This window comes from Bombina bombina, chromosome 10, assembly GCF_027579735.1.
Source record: "Bombina bombina isolate aBomBom1 chromosome 10, aBomBom1.pri, whole genome shotgun sequence".
Taxonomy (NCBI): domain Eukaryota; kingdom Metazoa; phylum Chordata; class Amphibia; order Anura; family Bombinatoridae; genus Bombina; species Bombina bombina.
Genome location: NC_069508.1, coordinates 12812541 through 12824609, shown reverse-complemented (window position 1 = coordinate 12824609; position 12069 = coordinate 12812541). Strand labels below are relative to the sequence as shown.

The 12069-nt window shown below is 43.2% G+C and overlaps 1 protein-coding gene across 1 annotated transcript in view; it reads left to right on the top strand.

Annotated features, from left to right (window-relative positions):
- DENND1B (DENN domain containing 1B) overlaps nucleotides 1-12069 on the top strand; it is a 338838-nt gene that overhangs the window by 208643 nt on the left and 118126 nt on the right. The window contains exon 10 of the mRNA XM_053693753.1: nucleotides 842-942. Coding sequence (XP_053549728.1) covers nucleotides 842-942 — 101 coding nt within the window. The remainder of the gene's footprint in view (nucleotides 1-841; nucleotides 943-12069) is intronic.

Below are 12069 nucleotides of genomic sequence, written 5' to 3'. Positions count from 1 at the left end.
AATGTATAGGAGGGTACTGTACAGATGTAACACACAGATATAACTAATGTATAGGAGGGTACTGTACTGGTGTGACACACAGATATAACTAATGTATAGGAGGGTACTGTACAGGTGTGACAGACAGATATAACTAATGTATAGGAGGGTACTGTACAGGTGTGACACACAGATATAACTAATGTATAGGAGGGTACTGTACAGGTGTGACACAGATATAACTAATGTATAGGAGGGTACTGTACAGGTGTGACACACGGATATAACTAATGTATAGGAGGGTACTGTACAGGTGTGACACACGGATATAACTAGGGTACTGTACAGGTGTGACACACAGATATAACTAATGTATAGGAGGGTACTGTACAGGTGTGACACACGGATATAACTAGGGTACTATACAGATGTGACACACAGATATAACTAATGTATAGGAGGGTACTGTACAGGTGTGACACACAGATATAACTAATGTATAGGAGGGTACTGTACAGGTGTGACACACAGATATAAATAATGTATAGGAGGGTACTGTACAGGTGTGACACACAGATATAACTAATGTATAGGAGGGTACTATACAGGTGTGACACACAGATATAACTAATGAATAGGAGGGTACTGTACAGGTGTGACACAGATATAACTAATGTATAGGAGGGTACTATACAGGTGTGACACACAGATATAACTAATGTATAGGAGGGTACTATACAGGTGTGACACACAGATATAACTAATGAATAGGAGGGTACTGTACAGGTGTGACACAGATATAACTAATGTATAGGAGGGTACTATACAGGTGCGTCACTTTGTTGTATTTCTTGTCTTGCAGTTAACCGCCTGTGTTCATGCCTCAGCCTCCCTATTGTACCCTATGTACTGGCAACACATATATATCCCTGTGCTCCCCCCGCACCTCCTGGATTACTGCTGGTAAGTGAGGAACCTTCTGTACAGCACCATTTTGTAGGTTAGGATTATTGTTTCATCACTGACAATACTTTATAAGGGTAGTTCTTGTGTCACTTCATCACTGTAGCAATCAATACATTTTGCATTGAAATGCTGCTTTTAAGCTTTGAAAGTTCAGTGAGTAATAACTTTTCTCAAAAAAAATAGAAATGAGCCATTTCTACCTTTACAGTAGTTTTTATTAAGGTTGCCAGAGGGTCCTCCACAAAAATACTGTAATCAAGTCTCAGATCAGTCCACATGGCCCTGCAGCTCCTTTTACCATATGCCATATGGGACCTTAAGTTAGCACCCACTACCTGCAGCCCCTGTCCGTTATACACCTTTACTGCACCTGATATCCGCAACCACTACCTGCAGCCCCTGTCCGTTATACACCTTTACTGCATCTGATATCCGCAACCACAACCTGCAGCCCCTGTCCGTTATATACCTTTACTGCACCTGATATCAGCCCCCACTGCCTGCATCCCCTGTCCGTTATACACCTTTACTGCACCTGATATCAGCCCCCACTGCCTGCAGCCCCTGTCAGTTATACACCTGTAGTGCACCTGATATCAACCCCCACTGCCTGCAGCCCCTGTCAGTTATACACCTGTAGTGCACCTGATATCAGCCCCCACTGCCTGCAGCCCCTGTCAGTTATACACCTGTAGTGCACCTGATATCAGCCCCCACTGCCTGCAGCCCCTGTCAGTTATACACCTGTAGTGCACCTGATATCAGCCCCCACTGCCTGCAGCACCTGCCAGTTATACACCTGTAGTACACCTGATATCAGACCCCACTGCCTGCAGCCCCTGTCAGTTATACACCTGTAGTGCACCTGATATAAGCCCCCACTGACTGTAGCCAATGACAGTTTTACACCTGTAGTGCACCTGATATCAGCCCCCACTGCCTGCAGCACCTGCCAGTTATACACCTGTAGTACACCTGATATCAGACCCCACTGCCTGCAGCCCCTGTCAGTTATACACCTGTAGTGCACCTGATATAAGCCCCCACTGACTGTAGCCAATGACAGTTTTACACCTGTAGTGCACCTGATATCAGACCCCACTGCCTGCAGCCCCTGTCAGTTATACACCTGTAGTGCACCTGAGATCAGACCCCACTGCCTGCAGCCCCTGTCAGTTATACACCTGTAGTGCACCTGATATCAGCCCCCACTGCCTGCAGCCAATTACAGTTTTACACCTGTAGTGCACCTGATATCAGCCTCCACCGCCTGCAGCCCCTGTAGGTTATACACCTGTAGTGCACCTGATATCAGCCCCCACTACCTACAGCCCCTGTCCGTTATACACCTATACTGTACCTCTGGGCAGACACAAGGGCTACAGGTGGATATCAGCCCCCACTGCCTGCAGACCCTGTCAGTTATACACCTGTAGTGCACCTGATATCAGACCCCACTGCCTGCAGCCCCTGTCAGTTATACACCTATAGTGCACCTGATATCAGCCTCCACTGCCTGCAGCCCCTGTCCGTTATACACCTGTAGTGCACCTGATATCAGACCCCACTGCCTGCAGCCCCTGTCAGTTATACACCTATAGTGCACCTGATATCAGCCTCCACTGCCTGCAGCCCCTGTCCGTTATACACCTGTAGTGCACCTGATATCAGCCCCCACTACCTGCAGCCCCTGTCCGTTATACACCTGTAGTGCACCTGATATCAGCCCCCACTACCTGCAGCCCCTGTCCGTTATACACCTATACTGTACCTCTGGGGAGACCCAAGGGCTACAGGTGGATATCAGCCCCCACTACCTGCAGCCCCTGTCCGTTATACACCTATACTGTACCTCTGGGGAGACCCAAGGGCTACAGGTGGATATCAGCCCCCACTGCCTGCAGACCCTGTTAGTTATACCACTTTACAGTACCTTATATCAGCCCCCACTATCTGCAGCCCCTGTTGTACACCTATACTGCAGCTCATATCAGTCCCCATTGTCTGCAGCCCCTGTCAGTTATAAACATAATACTTTATCTGATATCAGCCCCCAGTGCACGCAGCTCTTGTGCATCGCTCAGTATCTAGATTACGAGTTGTGCATTCGTGTTTTAACACTGAAAAACAGCACTGCAGCCATTACAAGTCTTGTCGGTATAGCTGTACCGCAATCCTTTTAGCCAGCCAATGACAGTTTTACACCTATAGTGCACCTGATATCAGCCCCCTCTGCCTGCAGCCCATGTCACTTATACGCCTATACTAAACCTGATATCAGCCCCCACTGCCTGCAGCCCATGTCACTTATACGCCTATACTAAACCTGATATCAGCCCCCACTGCCTGCAGCCCCTTTCAGTTATACACCTGTAGCGCACCTGATATTAGACCCCACTGCCTGCAGCCCCTGTTAGTTATACACCTGTAGTGCACCTGATATCAGACCCCACTGCCTGCAGCCCCTTTCAGTTATACACCTGTAGTGCACCTGATATCAGACCCCACTGCCTGCAGCCCCTGTCAGTTATACACCTGTAGTGCACCTGATATCAGACCCCACTTCCTGCAGCCCCTGTCAGTTATACACCTGTAGTGCACCTGATATCAGCCTCCACTGCCTGCAGCCCCTGTCAGTTATACACCTGTAGTGCACCTGATATCAGACCCCACTGCCTGCAGCCCCTGTCAGTTATACATCTGTAGTGCACCTGATATCAGCCTCCACTGCCTGCAGCCCCTGTCAGTTATACACCTGTAGTGCACCTGATATCAGCCCCCACTGCCTGCAGCCAATTACAGTTTTACACCTATAATGCACCTGATATCAGCCTCCACTGCCTGCAGCCCCTGTCAGTTATACACCTGTAGTGCACCTGATATCAGCCCCCACTACCTGCAGCCCCTGTCCGTTATACACCTGTAGCGCACCTGATATCAGACCCCACTACCTACAGCCCCTGTCCGTTATACACCTATACTGTACCTCTGGGCAGACCCAAGGGCTAAAGGTGGATATCAGCCCCCACTGCCTGCAGACCCTGTCAGTTATACACCTGTAGTGCACCTGATATCAGCCTCCACTGCCTGCAGCCCCTGTCAGTTATACACCTGTAGTGCACCTGATATCAGCCTCCACTGCCTGCAGCCCCTGTCAGTTATACACCTGTAGTGCACCTGATATCAGACCCCACTGCCTGCAGCCCCTGTCCGTTATACACCTGTAGTGCACCTGATATCAGACCCCACTGCCTGCAGCCCCTGTCAGTTATACACCTGTAGTGCACCTGATATCAGACCCCACTGCCTGCAGCCCCTGTCAGTTATACACCTGTAGTGCACCTATCAGCCCCCACTGCCTGCAGCCAATGACAGTTTTACACCTATAATGCACCTGATATCAGCCTCCACTGCCTGCAGCCCCTGTCAGTTATACACCTGTAGTGCACCTGATATCAGCCCCCACTACCTGCAGCCCCTGTCCGTTATACACCTATACTGTACCTCTGGGCAGACCCAAGGGCTACAGGTGGATATCAGCCCCCACTACCTGCAGCCCCTGTCCGTTATACACCTATACTGTACCTCTGGGCAGACCCAAGGGCTACAGGTGGATATCAGCCCCCACTGCCTGCAGACCCTGTTAGTTATACCACTTTACAGTACCTTATATCAGCCCCCACTATCTGCAGCCCCTGTTATACACCTATACTGTACTTCTGGGGAGACCCAAGGGCTACAGGTGGATATCAGCCCCCACTATCTGCAGCCCCTGTTATACACCTATACTGTACCTCTGGGGAGACCCAAGGGCTACAGGTGGATATCAGCCCCCACTGCCTGCAGACCCTGTTAGTTATACCACTTTACAGTACCTGATATCAGCCCCCACTGCCTGCAGACCCTGTTAGTTATACCACTTTACAGTACCTTATATCAGCCCCCACTATCTGTAGCCCCTGTTGTACACCTATACTGCAGCTCATATCAGTCCCCATTGTCTGCAGCCCCTGTCAGTTATAAACATAATACTTTATCTGATATCAGCCCCCAGTGCACGCAGCTCTTGTGCATCGCTCAGTATCACCTAGATTACGAGTTGTGCATTTGTGTTTTAACACTGAAAAACAGCACTGCAGCCATTACAAGTCTTGTCGGTATAGCTGTACCGCAAGCCTTTTAGCCTGTAACGCAACGTCAGTCCCGCACACGTAAAAATTACGTTTTTCATGGGACTTCCATAGCGCAGCCATTCCAAGTTTTGCGGTGAGGCTAAAAAGCTTGCGTTGCAGCCTATACCAACAAGATCTGTTTCACCATCTAAAGCAGTAGTTATGAGTTTTACGCTACAAATCTGTTACATAAAACTCATAACTAAACTGCTACAAAGTGCACTAAACACCCATAAACTACCTACTAACCCATAAACCGAGGCCCTCCCGCATCACAAACACTATATTACATTTTTTAACCCTTAATCTGCCACTCCCGACATCGCCACCACTAATAAAATGTATTAGCCCCTATTCTGACGCTCCCCGACATTGTCACCAATATAATAAAGTTATTAACGCCTAAACTGCCGCCCTCCCTCATCGCAAACACTATTTAATTATTATTAACCCCTAATCTGCCGTCCGCCCTCATCGCCCCCACTGTACTAAAGTTATTAAGCCCTACACCACCGCCACTATAATAAACCTATTAACCCATAAACCGCAAGCCCTAACACAATGAAATATACTAATTTAAACTATTAACCCCTAAACCGAAAGCCCCCCACATCGCAATAAACTAATTTAAACTATTAACCCCTAAACCTAACGCCCCCTAACTTTATATTAAAATTACAATATCCCCATGAAGCTAGAGAGCGGAGAAATAACGAACCTTTAAAGTAGCTATGTAATATTAGTTTAAGAATATGACGGAGATCCGGGACCTATTACCTGCCTACTACCTTGTTGGACTACAGAGAATAGACTAAAACGGAAATTTGCTGATTACACTGATATGTTGATTGTACATGCCTGAGTATGTTGTTATTATTATAAAAACTTAATAAAAACTATTTCAAAATAAAATTACCATATCCCTATCTCAAATTAAATTAAAACTTACCTGTCAAATTAAAAAAAACTAAATTTAAACTAACAATTAAAATAATATAATTATTAAACTAAAATACACGTTAAAAAATCCTAACACTACTATAAAAATTGCAAACTATCGGCTAGATTACAAGTTGTGCGTTAGGGTAAAAAAGCAGCGTTAAGAGGTCCTAACGCTGCTTTTTTTATGCCCGCTGTTATAACAAGTCTTGCAGGTTTAAGGCCACTGCACACTTCTTTGGCCTTACCGCAAAACAACTTACGTAATCTTCGTAAAGTCTTTTTTCTATGGGACTTCCATAGTGCTGATATTACAAGTCTGTCCTGGGAGGCCAAAAAGTGAGCGGTACACCCTACCCCATCAAGAGTCCTAACGCATTTAAAAGTCAGTAGTTAAGAGTTTTATGGTACAACGTCGTAACATAAAATTCATAACTAAAGTGCTAAAAAGTACACTAACCTACCTACACTTATTAACCCTTAATCTGCCACCCCCAACATCGCTGTCACTATAAGAAACATATTAACCCCTAAACCGCCGCACTCCCGCATAGCAAACATAAATTAAATAGTATTAACCCCTAATCTGCCGTCCCTAACATCGCCGCCACCTACCTACATTTATTAACCCCTAATCTGCCGCCCCCAACGTCGCTGCCACTATATTAAAGTTATTAACCCCTAAACCTAAGTCTAGCCCTAAACCTAACACCCCCTAACTTAAATATAATTTAAATAAATCTAAATAGATATTCCTATCATTAACTAAATAATTCCTATTTAAAACTAAATACTTACCTGTAAAATAAACCCTAATATAGCTACAATATAACTAATAGTTACATTGTAGCTATCTTAGGATTTATTTTTATTTTACAGGCAAGTTTATATTTATTTTAATTAGGTAGAATAGTTATTAAATAGTTATTAAATATTTACTAACTACCTAGCTAAAATAAATACAAATTTACCTGTAAAGCAAACCTAACCTAAGTTACACTAACACCTAACACTACACTATAATTAAATAACTTAACTAAATTAAATACAATTACCTCAATTAAATTAAATTAGCTAAAGTACAAAAAAACAAACAAACACTAAATTACAGAAAATAATAAACAAATTACAGAAATTTAACCTAATTACACCTAATCTAATAGCCCTATTAAAATAAAAAAAGACCTCCAAAATAAAAAACCCTAGCCTAAACTAAACTACCAATAGCCCTTAAAATGGCCTTTTGCGGGGCATTGCCCCAAAGTATTCAGCTCTTTTACCTTTAAAAAAAATACAAACAACCCCCCCAACAGTAAAACCCACCACCCACACAACCAACCCCCCAAATGAAATACTAGCTAAAAAAAACTAAGCTCCCCATTGCCCTGAAAAGGGCATTTTGATGGGCATTGCCCTTAAAAGGGCAGTTAGCTCTTTTGCCGCCCAAACCCTAATCTAAAAAATAAAACCCACCCAATACACCCTTAAAAAAACCTAACACTAACCCCCTGAAGATCGACTTACCGGTAGACGTCTTCATCCAAGTTGGGCGAAGTAGTCCTCCAGACTGGCAGAAGTCTTCATCCAAGCCGGGTAGAAGTGGTCCTCCAGACGGGCAGAAGTCTTCATCCAGACGGCATCTTCTATCTTCATCTTTCCGGCGCGGAGCGGGTCCATCTTCAAGACATCCGGCGCGGAGCATCCTCTTAATCCGACGACTAACACAGAAAGAAGGTACCTTTAAGTGACGTCATCCAAGATGGCGTCCCTTAGATTCCGATTGGCTGATAGAATTCTATCAGCCAATAAGAATTAAGGTAGAAAAAATCCTATTGGCTGATGCAATCAGCCAATAGGATTGAGCTCGCATTCTATTGGCTGTTCCAATCAGCCAATAGAATGTGAGCTCAATCCCATTGGCTGATTGGATCAGCCAATCGGATTGAGCTTCAATCCCATTGGCTGATTGCATCAGCCAATAGAATTCTATCAGCCAATCGGAATTAAGGTAGAAAAAATCCTATTGGCTGATGCAATCAGCCAATAGGATTGAAGTTCAATCCTATTGGCTGATCCAATCAGCCAATGGGATTGAGCTCACATTCTATTGGCTGATTGGAACAGCCAATAGAATGCGAGCTCAATCCTATTGGCTGATTGCATCAGCCAATAGGATTTTTTCTACCTTAATTCCGATTGGCTGATAGAATTCTATCAGCCAATCGGAATCTAAGGGACGCCATCTTGGATGACGTCACTTAAAGGTACTTTCATTCTGTGTTAGTCGTCGGATGAAGAGGATGCTCCGCGTCAGATGTCTTGAAGATGGACCCGCGCCGGATGGATGAAGATAGAAGATGCCGTCTGGATGAAGACTTCTGCCCGGCTTTGATGAAGACTTCTGCCCGTCTGTAGGACCACTTCGCCCGGCTTGGATGATGAAGTCTCCCGGGAAGACCGATCTTCAGGGGGTTAGTGTTAGGTTTTTTTTTAAGGGTGTATTGGGTGGGTTTTATTTTTTAGATTAGGGTTTGGGTGGCAAAAGCGCTAACTGCCCTTTTAAGGGCAATGCCCATCCAAATGCCCTTTTCAGTGCAAGTCTTCATCCAGACGGCATCTTCTATCTTCATCTTTCCGGCGCGGAGCGGGTCCATCTTCAAGACATCCGGCGCGGAGCATCCTCTTAATCCGACGACTAACACAGAAAGAAGGTACCTTTAAGTGACGTCATCCAAGATGGCGTCCCTTAGATTCCGATTGGCTGATAGAATTCTATCAGCCAATAAGAATTAAGGTAGAAAAAAATCCTATTGGCTGATGCAATCAGCCAATAGGATTGAGCTTGCATTCTATTGGCTGTTCCAATCAGCCAATAGAATGTGAGCTCAATCCCATTGGCTGATTGGATCAGCCAATCGGATTGAACTTCAATCCCATTGGCTGATTGCATCAGCCAATAGAATTCTATCAGCCAATCGGAATTAAGGTAGAAAAAATCCTATTGGCTGATGCAATCAGCCAATAGGATTGAGCTTGCATTCTATTGGCTGTTCCAATCAGCCAATAGAATGTGAGCTCAATCCCATTGGCTGTTTGGATCAGCCAATAGGATTGAACTTCAATCCTATTGGCTGATTGCATCAGCCAATAGAATTCTATCAGCCAATCGGAATTAAGGTAGAAAAAATCCTATTGGCTGATGCAATCAGCCAATAGGATTGAAGTTCAATCCTATTGGCTGATCCAATCAGCCAATGGGATTGAGCTCACATTCTATTGGCTGATTGGAACAGCCAATAGAATGCGAGCTCAATCCTATTGGCTGATTGCATCAGCCAATAGGATTTTTTCTACCTTAATTCCGATTGGCTGATAGAATTCTATCAGCCAATCGGAATCTAAGGGACGCCATCTTGGATGACGTCACTTAAAGGTACTTTCATTCTGTGTTAGTCGTCGGATGAAGAGGATGCTCCGCGTCAGATGACTTGAAGATGGACCCGCGCCGGATGGATGAAGATAGAAGATGCCGTCTGGATGAAGACTTCTGCCCGGCTTTGATGAAGACTTCTGCCCGTCTGTAGGACCACTTTGCCCGGCTTGGATGATGAAGTCTCCCGGGAAGACCGATCTTCAGGGGGTTAGTGTTAGGTTTTTTTTAAGGGTGTATTGGGTGGGTTTTATTTTTTAGATTAGGGTTTGGGTGGCAAAAGCGCTAACTGCCCTTTTAAGGGCAATGCCCATCCAAATGCCCTTTTCAGTGCAATGGGATGCTTAGGTTTTTTTAGCTAGTATTTTATTTGGGGGGTTGGTTGTGTGGGTGGTGGGTTTTACTGTTGGGGGGTTGTTTGTATTTTTTATTACAGGTAAAAGAGCTGATTACTTTGGGGCAATGCCCTGCAAAAGGCCCTTTTAAGGGCAGTTGGTAGTTTAGTTTAGGCTAGGGTTTTTTTTATTTTGGGGGGGCTTTTTTTATTTTAATATGGCTATTAGATTAGGTGTAATTAGTTTAAATTTCTGTAATTTGTTTATTTTCTGTAATTTAGTGTTTGTTTTTTGTGTACTTTAGCTAATTTAATTTAATTAATTGTATTTAATTTAGTTAATTTATTTAATTATAGTGTAGTGTTAGGTGTTAGTGTAACTTAGATTAGGTTTTATTTTACAGGTAAATTTGTATTTATTTTAGTTAGGTAGTTATTAAATAGTTAATAACTATTTAATAACTATTGTACCTAGTTAAAATAAATATAAACTTGCCTGTAAAATAAAAATAAATCCTAAGCTAGCTACAATGTAACTATTAGTTATATTGTAGCTATCTTAGGATTTATTTTACAGGTAAGTATTTAGTTTTAAATAGGAATAATTTATGACAAGATTACGAGTTGCGCGTTAGGCTTAAAAAGCAGTGTTGGCTGGTCCTAACGCTGCTTTTTAACGCCCGCTGGTATTACGAGTCTTGCAGGTACAGGTGTACCGCTCACTTTTTTGTCCAGACTTGGAAATACCGCAAATCCACTTACGTAAATTACGTATCCTCTTTTTTCAATGGGACTTGCATAGCGCTGGTATTACGAGTCTGACAAAAAGTGAGCGGTAGACCCTCTCCTGTCAAGCCTGGTACCGCATTTTAAAGTCAGTAGTTAAGAGTTTTATGGTCTAACGCCGTAGCATAAAACTTTTAACTAAAGTGCTAAAAATTACACTAACACCCATAAACTACCTATTAACCCCTAAACCAAGGCCCCCCACATCGCAAACACTAAAATAAAAATTTTAACCCCGAACCTAACATCACCGCCACTATAATAAATATATTAACCCCTAAACCGCCGCACTCCCGCCTTGCAAAAATTTGTTAAATATTATTAACCCCTAATCTGCCGCCCCCAATGTCGCCGCCACTATATTAAAGTTATTAACCCCTAAACCTAAGTCTAACCCTAACACCCCCTAACTTAAATATAATTAAAATAAATATAAATAAAAATTACTATAATTAACTAAATTATTCCTATTTAAATCTAAATACCTATAAAATAAACTCTAAACTAGCTACAATATAACTAATAGTTACATTGTAGCTATCTTAGGGTTTATTTTTATTTTACAGGCAAGTTTGTATTTATTTTAATTAGGTACAATAGTTATTAAATAGTTATTAACTATTTAATAACTACCTAGTTAAAATAAATACAAAAGTACCTGTAAAATAAAACCTAACCAAAGTTACAATTACACCTAACACTACACTATAATTAAATTAATTCCCTAAATTAAATACAATCAAATAAAATTAGCTGAAGTACAAAAAACCCCCCACTAAATTACAGAAAATAAACAAATTACAAGATTTTTAAACTAATTACACCTAATCTAATCCCCCTAACAAAATAAAAAAGCCCCCCTAAAATAAAAAAGCCCTACCCTACACTAAATTACAAATAGCCCTTAAAAGGGCCTTTTGCGGGGTATTGCCCCAAGGTAATCAGCTCTTTTACCTGTAAAGTAAAAAAAAAAATACAAATCCCCCCCCAACATTAAAACCCCTACCCACACAACCATCCCTACTCTAAAACCCACCCAATACCCCCTTAAAAAAACCTAACACTAACCCCTTGAAGATCACCTTACCGGGAGAAGTCTTCATCCAAGCCGGGCGAAGTGGTCCTCCAGACGGGCAGAAGTCTTCATCCAGACTGCATCTTCTATCTTCATCCATCCGGCGCGGAGCGGGTCCATCTTCAAGACATCCGACACGGAGCATCCTCTTCTTTCCACGGCGACTGAAAAATGAAGGTACCTTTAAGTGACGTCATCCAAGATGGCGTCCCTTCAATTCCGATTGGCTGATAGAATTCTATCAGCCAATTGGAATTAAGGTAGAAAAAATCCTATTGGCTGATGCAATCGGCCAATAGGATTGAGCTGGCATTCTATTGACTGATTGGAACAGCCAATAGAATGCCAGGTCAATCCTTTTGGCCGATTGGATCAGCCAATAGGATTG